The sequence below is a fragment of the Pseudophryne corroboree genome, chromosome 5 (assembly GCF_028390025.1).
Source record: "Pseudophryne corroboree isolate aPseCor3 chromosome 5, aPseCor3.hap2, whole genome shotgun sequence".
NCBI lineage: Eukaryota > Metazoa > Chordata > Amphibia > Anura > Myobatrachidae > Pseudophryne > Pseudophryne corroboree.
Window position 1 is genome coordinate 520,985,058 of NC_086448.1, and position 18,097 is coordinate 521,003,154.

The following is an 18,097-nucleotide window of genomic DNA, read 5'->3' on the forward strand; positions in this document are numbered from 1 at the left end:
GAAACCCACGCATCATCACACACTTCATTTAATTTATCTGATTCAGGAAAAACTACAGGTAGTTTTTTCACACCCCACATAATACCCTTTTTTGTGGTACTTGTAGTATCAGAAATATGTAACACCTCCTTCATTGCCCTTAACATGTAACGTGTGGCCCTAAAGGAAAATACGTTTGTTTCTTCACCGTCGACACTGGAGTCAGTGTCCGTGTCTGTGTCGACCGACTGAGGTAAATGGGCGTTTTAAAGCCCCTGACGGTGTTTGAGACGCCTGGACAGGTACTAATTTGTTTGCCGGCCGTCTCATGTCGTCAACCGACCTTGCAGCGTGTTGACATTATCACGTAATTCCCTAAATAAGCCATCAATTCCGGTGTCGACTCCCTAGAGAGTGACATCACCATTACAGGCAATTGCTCCGCCTCCTCACCAACATCGTCCTCATACATGTCGACACACACGTACCGACACACAGCACACACACAGGGAATGCTCTGATAGAGGACAGGACCCCACTAGCCCTTTGGGGAGACAGAGGGAGAGTTTGCCAGCACACACCAAAACGCTATAATTATACAGGGACAACCTTTATATAAGTGTTTTCCCTTATAGCATCTTAATATATAATCATATCGCCAAATAAGTGCCCCCCCTCTCTGTTTTAACCCTGTTTCTGTAGTGCAGTGCAGGGGAGAGCCTGGGAGCCTTCCCACCAGCAGTTCTGTGAGGGAAAATGGCGCTGTGTGCTGAGGAGAATAGGCCCCGCCCCCTTTTCGGCGGGCTTCTTCTCCCGTTTTTCTGACAACCTGGCAGGGGTTAAATACATCCATATAGCCCCAGAGGCTATATGTGATGTATTTTTAGCCAGTATAGGTACTTTCATTGCTGCCCAGGGCGCCCCCCCCCCAGCGCCCTGCACCCTCAGTGACCGAAGTGTGAAGTGTGCTGAGAGCAATGGCGCACAGCTGCAGTGCTGTGCGCTACCTCATGAAGACTGAGAAGTCTTCAGCCGCCGATTTCTGGACCTCTTCTCTCTTCAGCATCTGCAAGGGGGTCGGCGGCGCGGCTCCGGTGACCCATCCAGGCTGTACCTGTGATCGTCCCTCTGGAGCTAGTGTCCAGTAGCCTAAGAAGCCAATCCATCCTGCACGCAGGTGAGTTCACTTCTTCTCCCCTAAGTCCCTCGTTGCAGTGAGCCTGTTGCCAGCAGGACTCACTGAAAATAAAAAACCTAATAAAACTTTTACTCTAAGCAGCTCTTTAGGAGAGCCACCTAGATTGCACTCTTCTCGGCCGGGCACAAAAACCTAACTGAGGCTTGGAGGAGGGTCATAGGGGGAGGAGCCAGTGCACACCACCTGATCCTAAAGCTTTTACTTTTGTGCCCTGTCTCCTGCGGAGCCGCTATTCCCCATGGTCCTGACGGAGTCCCCAGCATCCACTTAGGACGTCAGAGAAATATGTAAGGCCACCGCTTTCTGCTCACCAGGTGTCTTCCCTCCTCCACTGCTGCGTCGCTCACTCCCCCTCACTTCTCTTACCTGCCCCGATGACCGTGGGTGGCACCTTCACTCAGGGAGGAAAGGACTTCTTCCACTATCGGCAAATCCGTCCTCCCTCGCAGCGCGACCTCACCAGCGGCTGTTGGAAGAGCAGAAGGTGAGACAGGAGGAGGGGGTCAGAGTGCCAGGCACATATTTTCAGCAGGCAGCCGGCGGTGATGAGGAGCCAGGCTGACTGATGAGCTGCTGCCGGTCAGGCCTGCACAGGGGGACGGATCTGCTGTTAGTGGAATAAGTCCTTTCCTGTCGTCCCTGGGTGAAGGTGCCGCCCCCGGTCTTCGGATTTTGGTTTTTTTAGTGGAGGAAATCGCGGCTACGGCAGCTGCCATCGTACATTGACAGTGAAAGTCTGGCCGCTAGTTGCAAATAGGGGGAGCTGCAGCAGAAGCGTGCAGCTCCTCTCAGCAGTAATCTTATGTGGGGCTTTGTGACAGAGCCGGGTGAGCGCAGGGTAGCGGAGCCGCGGAAACGGTGAGTCAGTGACTATCTCCCAGCGGACGGGAAGGGTGGGGAAGTGAGCGCGGTTTGGTCTGTGCCTTTTGTTATTTGGGTGTGTGTTTGTCTCTGCCATATGTGTATGTATGTCTATACTCTGTGTGTATGTATGCTCTGTGTATGTGTTACTGTATGTGTGTGTGTGTATGCGTGTCTATGTATGTAAACTACGTTATTTACCCTGATGGGGGATGGTTGACCCAAAAACACTGAGTTGTCTGCATTTAGAAATCCAGAAGTCCCATGCCGTGTGTATGTGTATATATAAAATTTGTTTTTATTTTATCATTTACACACATGTATAGGGTAAAGTGATGCTTTATTTATTGGTGTGCAGCCCTTATATATATATATATATATATATATATATATATATACTCTTGTAATCCGGCACTCTCACCAAAAGATTGTCAACATCAGGGTTGCTCTTTGGAGTAACTAGTTGTGGCCAGGTACTCCTATTATATCCACAAAATCCACTTCTTGAGTGGAAAGGCACTCTCCTTGTGTTAATTTTGAGTTTATTTTATTAATCATATAGTCTGTCATGCAGGGTATAGCTATAGGTATATGGTTATACCCTGCATGACAGACTAAGGGGTGTATTCAATACCTAGTAGTTTCCGACAGGTTTAGGTCGGAAGGGGTTCCGACCTATTCAATGCTTGCCCATTTTTTCCGACAAGTCGGGAATTCCCAACTTGTTGGAAACTACATGGATTGTCGGAATAGCCGCGGATCCACACGTTCCGCAACCAAATCCGACAGGTTTTTTCCCCGGTTCCGACAATGTCAATCTGACTTTTTTTTAAGAGTGGACTGACATTGTCGGAACCTGGGAGAAGAGACGGGGGAGTGGGACACGTCATTACCGTTGCCTCCTTGACTTTCTCCTCCGCCCCCTTGCTGCTGTTGGTGGCTGCTGCCTCTGATGTTGCCGCTGGAGCTGAACACTCTCGGCAGGTCCCTGCCGCTGGTCCTGGCTGCGGCTTCCACTGACAGCTTGACCCGGCGACCTCTGCAGCAGTGCCGCCTGTGCTGGAGCTAAACCCTCTTGCTGCGCCCAGAACAGTGCTGTTTCCTGCAGCCTCCCACATCTCATCTGCTGTGCCATACTGTGGTACAGGGTTTCCTGGACACTGCGGGAGAGGGGGTGGGCGGAGCTCCGGTCTTGCAGCGACACACGCCGCCATCCAGCTTCTCTGCCTTCATAGCCGGACAGTTACAGCTCAGAGCTCCTGGTTGCAGGTACACTGGTCGCAGGGCCAAGGGAGTGGAGGCGAGCCATTCACATAGCCCCGTTTCCGACAAGCCGGATTGACATTGCCGGCATTGAATAGTGACCTATCACAGGAGCAGTTGCAGAGCATTCTCTTGTGACCTGTGGTAACAGCCAGCCTGGTTCCGTGCAGCCCCGCCCCCTCCATTCTGGTAGCCCCGCCCCTTTTCATACCCGATTTCTGACACTGTCACAGGAGGGGGGAGAGGATGCTGCAAACTTCAATTGAAAACGTCCCTCCCAAAATGGCCGCCGCCTCAAAGGAGACAGTTATTAAAGATACTAGAGGAGCCTTTGCCCGCAGCACCCCCCTGATGGCGGGCCTGCAAACATGTGCAGAAACCCCCCCTATAAAATCCTGTATTTGCCACTGGGTGGGGAGTGAGAAAAAAGAAGACTCCCTTTCTGTGAAAGTTCCTGGATTTAATGGCCTAATCATGTATCGTATACCGTATACCTATGAAACTATCTTCATTTGCCCCCTTGTGTGCCTCTGTCCCTTTCCTACCTCCTCTTGTGTGTGTCTGCCACCCCCTCCTCCCTGGCTGCTATATATATATATATATATATATATATATAAAGACCAACGATGGTCGGCACCAGGGCCGGTGCTAGGGTGTTCGGCGCCCCCCTGCAAACTATAAAATTGCGCCCTCCCATATTCCGTTGGCGTGCGCCGGGAAAAGGGGTGTGGTCTCACAACTAAGGGGCATGGCCACACAATAGTACCCCCCATTTAAAATTACGCCACAATGTAGCACAATCTTATTAATCTTATACGTAATGCCCCACCCGTAGTAGTAGCGTCCTTATATGTAATGCACCCCAGTAGTAGTAGCATCCTTATATATAATGCACTCACAGTAGTAGTAGCATCCTTATACATAATGCCCCCCAGTAGTAGTAGCATCCTTATACGTAGTGCCCCCCCAGTAGTAGTAGCATCCTTATACGTAATGCCCCCCCAGTAGTAGTAGCATCCTTATACATAATGCACCCAGAGTAGTAGTAGCATCCTTATACGTAGTGCACCCCCAGTAGTAGACGCGTCCTTATATACGTAATGCCCCCCCCAGTAGTAGAAGCGTCCTTATACGTAGTGCACCCCCAGTAGTAGACGCGTCCTTATATACGTAATGCCCCCCCAGTAGTAGAAGCGTCCTTATACGTAGTGCACCCCCAGTAGTAGAAGCGTCCTTGTACGTAATTCCCCCCTAGTAGTAGTAGCGTCCTTATACGTAATGCCCCCCCCACAGTACTAGTAGCGTCCTTATACGTAATGGCCCCCCCAGTAGTAGCATCTTTACATGTAATGCCCCCCCCCCCTGTAGTAGTAGCGTCCTTATGCATAATGCCCCCCCAGTAGTAGCATCCTCATACGTAATGCCCCTCTAGTAGTGGTAGCATTGTTATACGTAATGCCCCCCGAGTAATAGTAGCGTCCTTATATATAATGCCCCCAAGTAGTAGTAGCGTTCTTATACGTAATGCTCCCCCCAGCAGTAGTAGCGTCCTTATACGTAGTACACCCCCAGTAGTAAAAGCGTCCTTATACGTAATTCCCCATAATAGTAGTAGCGTTCTTATACGTAATGCTCCCCCCAGCAGTAGTAGCGTCCTTATACGTAGTGCACCCCCAGTAGTAAAAGCGTCCTTATACGTAATTCCCCATAATAGTAGTATCGTCCATATACGTAATGCCCCACAGTAGTAGTAGCGTCCTTATACATAATGCACCCCCAGTAGAAGCCTCCTTATATGCAATTCCCCCGTAGTACTAGTAGCGTCCTTATAAGTAATGCCCCCCCAGCAGTAGTAGCGTTGTTACGCGTAATGCCCCCCCTGTAGTAGCGTCCTGATACGTAATGCACCCTCCCAGTAGTAGTAGCGTCCTTGCATGTAATGGCCTCCCCCAGTAGTAGCGTCATTATACGTAATGCCCCCCCCAGTACTAGCGTCCATAAAGTGCGCGTACGCAGACATACCTCACACACACAATTCACACATATATACACACACACACACACACACACACACACACACACACACACACACACACACACCACTTACCTAAGCCAGTCTCCCTCTGTACTGCAGCCTGCTCAGTGTAGCTCCGCCCCTTATGTCCCGTTTAGCCCCGCCCCCTTTCGGTCCGTTTAGCTCCGCCCCCTTCTGTCCCGTACTCAGCCGCTGTCACACAGGGAGGGGAGGCAGGAGGTTTTTGATTCTGCAGGCGCTGCTGCCAGTGACTGTCATACAGTGACAGACACAGCAGCAGCAGCAGCAGTGGGGACAGGACGGCGCAGCAGTGAAGGGATTCAGAGCAGGGAAAGCGCCTCTCTGTCCCAGCGCCTCCCTGCACTGCATCCCTTCGCTGAGCGGGTAGCGCCGGGCCTGGTCGGCACTCCAACATACAAGTGTCAACTGCCCTGGTGCCCTCCAAGGGAATATATACAGTCACTATGGTTCCTAGGGAGGATATAGCACGCTCTCAAATGCTGAAAGAACCAGGCGGCACTCTGGGGACTGATGCAACAAATAGTGAAAATTTTTGTGCAAAAAATCACATGAATAAATGGCATAGCTTTGCCGACGTTTCAGCGCTGCGCAGGGCGCTTTTTTCAAGGCTGTATGCTGTGAAAAGAACAAAGTCCCACAGTGTTACCAATCTTACCTTTATGTGTCCCAACACCAATGTGGCCGTAGCACCGTGCAGCGGGAGCTGGCGTGGGGCCGGGCTTTCGGTGAGTTCCTGCTTGCGGTTTCCAGGAAGTGACGTCGTTCGGTAACCACGGGCGTCCCGGCCTCCGCTGGTAACCCGCTGGCGCTGACGGACTGAAGTGAAAACAATTGTAAAACATAAATACCGGTGTTCCTGGCTAGAACAATCGTGCATACTAACACATGGGGCTGATAACTACTAGTTAGTGATTGAAGTGCGTGAGAAAGAACAGCCCTGGTGAAAAAGTGATATAGCCAGAGAACAGGTGCAATCATAATAAAAATATATATCGCCTATCAGCATTAGCACCTGATGGACTTAATGAACACATAGCCTGGAGTGTGTTCTTATAATAATAATATTAACATGTTCCTTTCTTTAGTTATAACTTGCTGTTGGGTACATTGGGTAATTACTAGCCCACTATGGGTTCTTCCTTCTTTCCTTATCTGTAACCTCTGACATGCGGGATCAGGTTCTGTCATTTTCCCTACTTAATGTCTCTTCTAGCAAGGTCACTATTCCTCTTTTTGTATTGCTTTATTGGTAGCATTTTTCTCAAGACCTAATGCAGTGGACATGTCTTTTTGATTGTGAATGTTGCATTAACGTTTTAACCTTTTTAATTTTTTATTATGATTGCACCTGTTCTCTGGCTATATCACTTTTTCACCAGGGCTGTTCTTTCTCACGCACTTCAATCACTAACTAGTAGTTATCAGCCCCATGTGTTAGTATGCACGATTGTTCTAGCCAGGAACACCGGTATTTATGTTTTACAGTTGTTTTCACTTCAGTCCGTCAGCGCCAGCGGGTTACCAGCGGAGGCCGGGACGCCCGAGGTTGCCGTGGTTACCGAACGACATCACTTCCTGGAAACCGCAAGCAGGAACTCACCGAAAGCCCGGCCCCATGCCAGCTCCCGCAGCACGGTGCAGCGGCCACATTGGTGTTGGGACACATAAAGGTAAGATTGGTAGCACTGTGTGACTTTGTTCTTTTCACAGCATACAGCCTTGATATATATATATATTTCATTTTATTTTTTGATGGGGGGGGGGTTGCTGAAGATTTGCCTAGGATGCAACCATCGATAGTGAACACACCGATAGCTATCCATGAAGGCTGTTGGTGAAGTACTGGAATCTTTTAAACGGTGTCAAACGGTTAATTTGAATTTTTTATTTTATTTTTTGTGGTTAATTTTAGACAACTATATTTTTTTTCAAAAGGATCACAGCCAATTATTTTGTTACATTAAAGACTCTTAATTAAATTTAAGGTGCATTATCTAATGAAAAATAAGAATTTACTTACCGATAATTCTATTTCTCGGAGTCCGTAGTGGATGCTGGGGTTCCTGAAAGGACCATGGGGAATAGCGGCTCCGCAGGAGACAGGGCACAAAAGTAAAGCTTTTCCGATCAGGTGGTGTGCACTGGCTCCTCCCCCTATGACCCTCCTCCAGACTCCAGTTAGGTACTGTGCCCGGACGAGCGTACACAATAAGGGAGGAATTTTGAATCCCGGGTAAGACTCATACCAGCCACACCAATCACACCGTACAACTTGTGATCTAAACCCAGTTAACAGTATGATAACAAAAGGAGCCTCTGAAAGACGGCTTCCTACAACAATAACCCGATTTTTGTAACAATAACTATGTACAAGTATTGCAGAATAATCCGCACTTGGGATGGGCGCCCAGCATCCACTACGGACTCCGAGAAATAGAATTATCGGTAAGTAAATTCTTATTTTCTCTATCGTCCTAGTGGATGCTGGGGTTCCTGAAAGGACCATGGGGATTATACCAAAGCTCCCAAACGGGCGGGAGAGTGCGGATGACTCTGCAGCACCGAATGAGAGAACTCCAGGTCCTCTTTTTGCCAGGGTATCAAATTTGTAGAATTTTACAAACGTGTTCTCCCCCGACCACGTAGCTGCTCGGCAGAGTTGTAATGCCGAGACCCCTCGGGCAGCCGCCCAAGATGAGCCCACCTTCCTTGTGGAATGGGCATTTACATATTTTTTGCTGTGGCAAGCCTGCCACAGAATGTGCAAGCTGAATTGTACTACAAATCCAACGAGCAATAGTCTGCTTAGAAGCAGGAGCACCCAGCTTGTTGGGTGCATACAGGATAAACAGCAAGTCAGATTTCCTGACTCCAGCCGACCTGGAAACTATATTTTCAGGGCCCTGACAACATCCAGCAACTTGGAGTCCTCCAAGTCCCTAGTAGCCGCAGGTACCACAATAAGCTGGTTCAGGTGAAACGCTGACACCACCTTAGGGAGAAACTGGGGACGAGTCCACAGCTTTGCTCTGTCCGAATGGACAATCAGATATGGCTTTGTGAGATAAAGCCGCCAATTCTGACACTCGCCTGGCCGAGGCCAGGACCAACAGCATGGTCGCTTTCCATGTGAGATATATCAAATCCACAGATTTGAGTTGTTTAAACCAATGTGATTTTAGGAATCCCAAACTACGTTGAGATCGCAAAGTGCCACTGGAGACATCAAAAGGGGGTTGTATATGCAGTACTCCCTTAACAACTTCTGGACTTCAGGAACTGAAGCCAATTTCTTTCTGGAAGAAAATCGACCGGTCGAAATTTGAACCTTAATGGACCCCAATTTGAGACCCATATACACTCCTGTTTGCAGGAAATGTAGGAATTAACCTAGTTGAAATTCTTCCGTGGAGCCTTCCTGGCCTCACACCATGGAACACATTTTCACCTAAGCAGTGATAATGTTGTGCGGTCACCTCCTTCCTGGCTCTGACCAGGGTAGGGATGACCTCTTCCGGAATGCCTTTTTCCCTTAGGATCCGGCGTTCACCCGTCAACGCGGCTGCGGTAAGTCATGGAACAGACATGATTCTTGCTGAATCAAGATCCTTTCTAGTATCTCTTGAAGTTCCGGGTACCAAGTTCTTCTTGGCCAAACCGGAGCCACGAGTATAGTTCTTACTCCTCTCCTTCCTATCATTCTCCATACACTGGGTATGAAAGGCAGAGGAGGGAACACATACACCGACTGGTACACCCACGGTGTTACCAGAGCGTCCCAGCTATTGCCTGAGGGTCTCTAGACCTGGCGCTTCATGTGGGACGCCATCATAACCACCTTTGGTCTTTCCCAACGGTTTACAAACATGTGGAAACTTCCAGATGAAGTTCCCACTTTTCCGGGTGGAATTCATTCATGCTGAGGAAATCTTCCTAGTTGTCCACTCCCGGAATGAACACTGCTGACAGTGTTATCACATGATTTTTCGCCCAGCGAAGAATCCTTGCTGTCATTGCCCTCCTGCTTCTTGTGCCGCCCCGTCTGTTTACGTGGGCGACTGCCATGATGATGTCCTACTGGATCAGCACCGGTTGACTTTGAAGCAGAGGTCTTCCTAGGCTCAGAGCATCCTAAATTGCCCTTAGCTCCAGTATATTCATGTGGAGAGAAATCTCCAGACTTGACCACACTTCCTTGGAAATTTCTTCCCTGTGTGACTGTTCCCCAGCCTCTCAGACTGGCATCCGTGGTCACCAGAACACAGTCCTGAATGCTGAATGTGCTGCCCTCTAGAAGATGAGCACTCTGCAGCCCCCACAGAAGAGACACCCTTGTCCTTGGAGACAGGGTTATCCGCTGATGCATCTGAAGATGCGATCCGGACCATTCGTCCCGCAAATCCCCCTGAAAAGTTTTTGCGTGAGATCTGCCGAATGGAATCGCTTCGTAAGAAGCCACCATTTTTCCCAGGACTCCTGTGTATTGATGCACTGATACTTGGCCTGGTTTTAGGAGGTTTCTGACTAGGTCGGATAACTCCCTGGCTTTCCCCTCCAGGAGAAATACCTCTTTCTGGACTATGCCCAGAATCATTCCTAGGAACAGCAGACGTATCATCGGAAAACAGCTGCGATTTTTGGAATATTTAGAATCCACTCGTGCTGTCGTAGAACTACTTTAGATAGTTCTTTTCCGACCTCCAACTGTTCTCTGGAAACTTGCCCCTTTCAGGATATCGTCCAAGTAAGGGATAATTAAGATGCCTTTCTTCTTTTAAGAATCATCTTTTCGGCCATTACCTTGGTAAAGGCCCGGGGTGCCGTGGATAATTCAACGGCAGCGTCTGAAACTGATATTGACAGTTCTGTATCACGAACCAGAGGTACCCTTGTTGAGAAGGGCAAATTTGGACATGGAGGTAATCCTTGATGTCCAGGGACACCATATAGTCCCCTTTTTTCCGGTTCTCTATCACTGCTCTGAGTGACTCCATCTTGATTTGAACCTTTTTATGTAAGTGTTCAAAGATTTCAGATTTAGACTATGTCTCACCAAGCCGTCTGGCTTCAGTACCACAATATAGTGTGGAAGACTAATACCCTTTTCCTTGTTGTAGGAGGGGTACTTTGATTATCACCTGCTGGAAATACAGCTTGTGAATTTTTTCCCAATACTGCCTCCCTGTCGGAGGGAGCCGTTGGTAAAGCAGGCTTCAGGAACCTGCGAGGAAAAAATGTCTCGACTCTCCAATCTGTACCCCTGGGATAATACTTGTACGATCTAGGGGTCAACTTGCGAGTGATCCCACTGCGCGCTGAGACTCTTGAGACTACCCCCCCACCTCACCTGAGTCCGCTTGCACGGCCCCAGCGTCACGCTGAGGACTTGGCAGACGCGGTGGAGGGCTTCTTTTCCTGGGAAGGGGCTGCCTGCTGCAGTCTACTTCCCTTTCCTCTATGTCTGGGCAGATATGACTGGCCTTTTGCCCGCTTGCCCACATGGGAAACGGAAGGATTGAGGCTGAAAAGACAGTGTCTTTTTCTGCTGAGATGTAACTTGGGGTAAAAAGGTTGGATTTCCCAGCTGTAGCCGTGGCCCCCAGGTCCGATGGACCGACCCCAAATAACTCCTTCCCTTTATACGGCAATACTTCCATGTGCCGTATGGGATCTGTATCACCTGACCACTGTCGTGTCCATGACATCTTCTGGGAGATATGGACAACGCACTTATCTTGATGCCAGAGTGCAAATATCCCTCTGTGCATCTCGCATACATATATATAGAATGCATCCTATTAAATGCTCTATATCAATAAAATATTTTTAGTCAGGGAATTCGACCAAGCCAACCCAGCACTGCATCTCCAGGCTGATGGCGATCGCTGGTCGCAGTATAACCACCGTATGTGTGTATATACTTTTTAGGATATTTTTCCAGCTGCCTATCAGCTGGCTCCTTGAGGGCGGCCGTATCTGGAGACGGTAACGCCACTTGATAAGCGTGTGAGCGCCTTATCCACCCTAAGGGGTGTTTCCCAACGCGCCCTAACTTCTGGCGGGAAAGGGTATAACGCCAATATTTGCTATCGGGATAAACCCACGCATCATCACACACTTCATTTTATTTTATCTGATTCAGGAAAAACTACAGGTAGTTTTTTCACTCCCACATAATACCCTTTTTTGTGGTACTTGTAGTATCAGAAATATGTAACACCTCCTTCATTGCCCTTAACGTGTGGCCCTAATGAGGAATACGTTTGTTTATTCACCGTCGACACTGGATTCAGTGTCCGTGTCTGTGTCGACCGACTGAGGTAAATGGGCGTTTTTTTAAAAACCCCTGACGGTGTTTCTGAGACGCCTGGACCGGTACTAATTGTTTGTCGGCCGTCTCATGTCGTCAACCGACCTTGCAGCGTGTTGACATGTTCACGTAATTCCCTAAATAAGCCATCCATTCCGGTGTCGACTCCCTAGAGAGTGACATCACCATTACAGGCAATTTCTCCGCCTCCTCCAACATCGTCCTCATACATGTCGACACACACGTACCGACACACAGCACACACACCTGGAATGCTCTGACAGAGGACAGGACCCCACTAGCCTTTTGGAGAGACAGAGGGAGAGTTTGCCAGCACACACCAAAAAACGCTATAATTACATAGGGACAACCTTATATAAGTGTTTCTCCCTAATAGCATCTTTATATATATATTTATATCGCCAATTAGTGCCCCCCTCTCTGTTTAAACCCTGTTTCTGTAGTGCAGTGCAGGGGAGAGCCTGGGAGCCTTCTCTCCAGCCTTTCTGTGAGAGAAAAAATGGCGCTGTGTGCTGAGGAGATAGGCCCCGCCCCTTTTCCGGCGGGCTCGTCTCCCGCTCTTTAGTGAAGTTTGGCAGGGGTTAAATATCTCCATATAGCCTCTGGGGGCTATATGTGAGGTATTTTTAGCCAGTATATAGGTTTACATTTGCCTCCCAGGGCGCCCCCCCCCAGCGCCCTGCACCCTCAGTGACAGCGTGTGAAGTGTGCTGAGAGGAAAATGGCGCACAGCTGCAGTGCTGTGCGCTACCTTTAGAAGACTGTCAGAGTCTTCAGCCGCCGATTCTGGACCTCTTCTAACTTCAGCATCTGCAAGGGGGCCGGCGGCGCGGCTCCGGTGACCATCCAGGCTGTACCTGTGATCGTCCCTCTGGAGCTGATGTCCAGTAGCCAAGAAGCCAATCCATCCTGCACGCAGGTGAGTTCACTTCTTCTCCCCTCAGTCCCTCGTTGCAGTGATCCTGTTGCCAGCAGGACTCACTGTAAAATAAAAAACCTAAGCTAAACTTTCTCTAAGCAGCTCTTTAGGAGAGCCACCTAGAATTGCACCCTTCTCGGCCGGGCACAAAAATCTAACTGGAGTCTGGAGGAGGGTCATAGGGGGAGGAGCCAGTGCACACCACCTGATCGGAAAAGCTTTACTTTTGTGCCCTGTCTCCTGCGGAGCCGCTATTCCCCATGGTCCTTTCAGGAACCCCAGCATCCACTAGGACGATAGAGAAAAGTTGTTTTGGGGGTAACTTGAGGCTTTTTTTTACCCCCAACAAATGTGAATTTTTTGGCCCAATTAAGCTAATTGAAAACTTCCAAATGCCTAATTAGTCGTTAGGGGGACAAGGGGTTCTGAAGCAAGTCACAATATTTTTACCTTAAAATAAAGACCGTTTCACACTGTCAAGCCGGAGAGTACACAAAATGCCATTTTCTTCTTAAATAGCAATGTGAGCTTGGAAGTGGATTGCAAATGCAACTCCCAGTGCCAATTTTCGGATAAAACTGCTCGAACAAGGTAACTAGCACCTAATTGGCTTAACCAAATATATTTCTACCGTTACATACATTTCGGTTAAGCGTATGATACTGAACGTACAAGCTTTGGGGATGCGGGCTCAAGCACGTCACACTTTGCTTTATAAGATGAACAGCACGCAGATACCGCCACTGGGAGTGCCCGCCATATGTAACCCGTCTTTGCTCACTCACAACAACAGCCCCGCCTGCCAAGCAGCGGCCAGCCTCTTCCCCGCCTCCCCTTCCACGTTTCCCCCGCCTCTCTCTCTCTCACACCGCTCCTGGCAGACAGGAACGCTGTTCCGGGGGCTTCCGGTTTGTAGCCGCTATGGAGGAGCTGGTTCCGGGTAGTCCCCGGTGCTTACTGCAGGAATTAAAGAACTTCACGGAGCGGTGTCGGAGCCGCCTGGCTGACCTGCTGCAGGAGCTGGGCTGGGAGCAGGCAGACACACACGGAGAGCAGGTCGGTGTTTCCTCATTGGCTGTTGCTGGAAACCCAGCGATGTACGTACGGTCAGGATCCGGGAAGAGAGGCTGCTGATGGCCCTGTAGTTATTATAGTGATGAAGCGGCCTCCCTGGGGCGAGGTAACGGAGCGCACCGGCCCCGTCAGCTCTTATCTATGTGTTGTTGCCTTTTTTCTTTTTTAACGCGGCACAGTCACCCCTATTGCTCTGATCATCAGTGTGTGTATATGTATATATAATATCTATCTATCTATCTATCTATCTATCTATCTATCTATCTCCTCTGACACCCCAGTCAGCGTGTTTATGCTGATGTGTATTTCTGTCCCATACACACGGTGAGATTCGTTCTATGCCCAATTCTCACTATGCGACAGGGGCTAGGTTGGCACATAGTATCACAAGCACTCAGTATGTGCTTGCGATACTGACTATGTGCGATTTTGGTTAAGTGTCAATTTTGACTCTCTTCTATAGAGAGAGACTGTGCAGGCAAGTCAATTTGACTATCTATTAGGCCCTACACACTGGGCGATAATATTCCAAGATATGAACGATCTCGTTCATTAATGAACGAGATACCATTCATATCTTTGAGTGTGGAGGCACCATTGATGAACAATGCGCGGCCCGCGCTCGTTCATCGCTGGTGCCCCGTCGCCTGTGCATGCAGGCCAATATGGACGATCTCGTCCATATTTACCTGCACTGCTATGGAGCCGGGTGACGGAGGGGAGTGAAGAAACTTCACTTCCCCCCGCCGCCGGGTCAGGCAGCTCGGCGGCGGATCGCTCAATGTGTAGGGCCCTTATTCTTGCGATGCTGAGCGCACATCGGGATCGCAAGATGCCTTTCACCTTGCGATCTGCGCTAACTTTTCTTACGATTTTGACTATATAGTCAAAATCGTAAGAAAAAATCTCACCGTGTGTACATGTATATGATGCAGCTCTTTTCTTTGTAGTTTGTATTGCAGCGGATGAGTCCTAATACACTGATCCTGTAGTTGGGACCCTTTGGCACGCTAGCTGTTGAACTACTACTACTATTATTAATAATAATAGTTCAACAACAGCTGGAGTGCCAAACTATATATCCCAGCATGCCCTGCTACAGTTTTAGCATGGCCAAACAGCAAAGATGTAGCAGGGTGTGCTGGTATGTGGAGTTCAAGAACAGGTGGAGTGCCAAAGGTTCCCCATCACCCATACCCCTTTCACACCAGCACCTCTGAACACGGGTTATTGGCACGTGAACGCGCATAACCCGTGTTCATGTGCGGTATGAAAGGGTGCCAGGGTTGAAATACTGGGTCCAGTGACCCGGCATTCCAACCCTGCTCTTGACCAGGGTTGATCCGTCTCACTGTACAGTGTGAACGGGAGCCGGGTCAATGTGCCCCGGCTCCCGTTCACTCTCTATGTACAGGCGGCGCTTGGAGATCATGTGATCTCTAGCGCCGCGCCACCGCTGACGTCAGCAACCCGGCAATATGCCGAGCTGCTGACTGCGGTATGCAAGGCGTCTTACCCGGAAATGTGCCTGCATGATCCTGAGACCGTATTCCCGGGTAATACCCTGCATTTTTGGTATGAAAGAGGTATAAGAGTCTAGGCAATACAGGGCTAGATGGTCGGTGCCCCGGAGACGCTCAGAGATCACTAGTGTGCCATATTTGTCCTAAAATGTCTTAAGACCCTTACACGTTGGGCGATACACTGACTAGATGATATGAACGATAACTATTTTTCTCTAACGTCCTAAGTGGATGCTGGGACTCCGTAAGGACCATGGGGAATAGCGGCTCCGCAGGAGACAGGGCACAAAATAAAAGCTTGAGATATCAGGTGGTGTGCACTGGCTCCTCCCCCTATGACCCTCCTCCAAGCCAGTTAGATTTTTGTGCCCGGCCGAGAAGGGTGCAAACTAGGTAGCTCTCCAGAGCTGCTTAGAATAAAAGTTTAGTTAGGTTTTTTTATTTTCAGTGAGTCCTGCTGGCAACAGGCTCACTGCATCGTGGGACTAAGGGGAGAAGAAGCGAACTCACCTGAGTGCAGAGTGGATTGGGCTTCTTAGGCTACTGGACGTTAGCTCCAGAGGGACGATCACAGGTTCAGCCTGGATGGGTCACCGGAGCCGCGCCGCCGTCCCCCTTACAGAGCCAGAAGAGACGAAGGTCCGGTGAAAGCGGCGGCAGAAGACATCCTGTCTTCAAGACTAAGGTAGCGCACAGCACCGCAGCTGTGCGCCATTGCTCTCAGCACACTTCACACTCCGGTCACTGAGGGTGCAGGGCGCTGGGGGGGAGCGCCCTGAGACGCAATATAACACACATATACCTTAGCTGGCAAAATGAATACATCACATATAGCTCCAGGGCTATATGGATGTATTTTTTCCCCTGCCATTTTACACAAAAAAGCGGGAGTTAAGGACGTCGTGAAGGGGCGGGGCCTATCTTCTCAGCACACTGGCGCCATTATTCCCTCACAGCTCCGCTGGAAGGACGGCTCCCTGATTCTCCCCTGCAGTACTGCATCTGATTCAGGGTAAAAAAGAGAAGGGGGGGCATTTTGGCAGCAAATAACTAGATTAACAGCAGCTATAAGGGATTAACACTTATATAAGGTTATCCCTGTATATATATATAGCGCTGGGTGTGTGCTGGCAGACTCTCCCTCTGTCTCTCCAAAGGGCTAAGTAGGGTCCTGTCCTCTATCAGAGCATTCCCGGTGTGTGTGCTGTGTGTCGGTACGCGTGTGTCGACATGTATGAGGAGGAAAATGAGGTGGAGGCGGAGCAGTTGCCTGTGTTAGTGATGTCACCCCCTAGGGAGTCGACACCTGACTGGATGATTGTGTTTAAGCAATTAAGTGATAATGTCAGCAATTTACAAAAAACTGTTGACGACATGAGAAAGCCGGCAAATCAATTAGTGCCTGTTCAGGCGTCTCAGACACCCTCAGGGGCCCTAAAACGGCCGCTACCTCAGTGGGTCGACACGGATCCAGATACTGAATCTAGTGTCGACGGTGACGAGACAAACGTAATGTCCAGTAGGGCCACACGTTACATGATCACGGCAATGAAAGAGGCATTGAACCTTTCTGACACTACAAATACCTCAAAGGCGGGTATTATGTGGGGTGTGAAAAAACTGCCAATAGTTTTTCCTGAGTCTGAGGAAATAAATGAGGTGTGTGATAAAGCGTGGGTTTCCCCCGATAAAAAAACAGCTAATTTCTAATAAGTTATTAGCACTATACCCTTTCCCGCCAGAGGTTAGGGCACGGTGGGAAACACCCCCTAGGGTAGATAAGGCGCTCACACGTTTATCTAAACAAGTAGCGTTACCGTCCCCTGATACGGCCACCCTCAAAGAACCAGCTGATAGGAGGCTGGAAAATATCCTGAAAAGTATATACACACATACTGGTGTTATACTGCGACCAGCAATCGCATCAGCCTGGATGTGCAGTGCTGGAGTCGCATGGGCGGATTCCCTGACTGAGAATATTGATACCCTGGATAGGGACAATATTCTGTTAACTATAGAACATTTAAAGGATGCATTGCTATATATGCGTGATGCGCAGAGGGATATTTGTACCCTGGCATCAAGAGTAAGCGCAATGTCCATCTCTGCCAGAAGAGCATTATGGACCAGACAGTGGTCAGGGGACGCAGATTCCAAACGGCACATGGAAGTATTGCCGTATAAGGGGGAGGAGTTATTTGGGGCTGGTCTAACAGACCTGGTGGCCACGGCAAAGGCTGGAAAATCCACCTTTTTACCCCAGGTTACTTCACATCAACAGAAAAAGACACAGTCTTTTCAAACTCAGTCCTTTCGTTCCCATAAGTACAAGCGAGCAAAAGGTCACTCTTTTCTGCCCAAGGGCAGAGGAAGAGGAAAAAGGCAGCACCATGCAGCCGCTTCCCAGGAGCAGAAGCCCTCCCCTGCTTCTGCCAAGTCTTCAGCATGACGCTGGGGCTTTACAAGCAGACTCAGACACGGTGGGGGCCCGTCTCAAGAATTTCAACGCGCAGTGGGCTCACTCGCAAGTGGATCCCTGGATTCTACAGGTAGTATCACAGGGGTACAAACTGGAATTCGAGGCGTTTCCTCCTCATCGGTTCCTGAAGTCTGCTTTACCAAAGTCTCCCTCCGACAGGGAGGCAGTTCTGGAAGCTATTCACAAGCTGTACTCCCAGCAGGTGATAATCAAGGTACCCCTCTTACAACAGGGGAAGGGGTATTATTCCACACTATTTGTGGTACCGAAGCCGGACGGCTCGGTGAGACCAATATTAAATCTAAAATCTTTGAACACTTACATAAAAAGGTTCAAATTCAAGATGGAGTCACTCAGAGCGGTGATAGCGAACCTGGAAGAGGGGGACTATATGGTGTCGCTGGACATCAAGGA

General features: G+C 49.3%; 1 protein-coding gene across 2 annotated transcripts in view; it reads left to right on the forward strand.

Moving 5' to 3' along the window:
- Nucleotides 1-13,339: 13,339 nt before the first annotated feature.
- Nucleotides 13,340-18,097, forward strand: part of SNRNP48 (small nuclear ribonucleoprotein U11/U12 subunit 48) — a 60,077-nt gene continuing 55,319 nt past the window's right edge. Inside the window, exon 1 of one of the 2 annotated variants that reach the window (XM_063923112.1) lies at nt 13,340-13,663. In XM_063923112.1, coding sequence (XP_063779182.1) covers nt 13,529-13,663 — 135 coding nt within the window. In that variant the 5' untranslated portion in view covers nt 13,340-13,528. Of the gene's footprint in view, nt 13,664-13,684; nt 13,788-18,097 lie in introns of those variants that run through there. The other variant, XM_063923115.1, reaches the window with a different exon arrangement.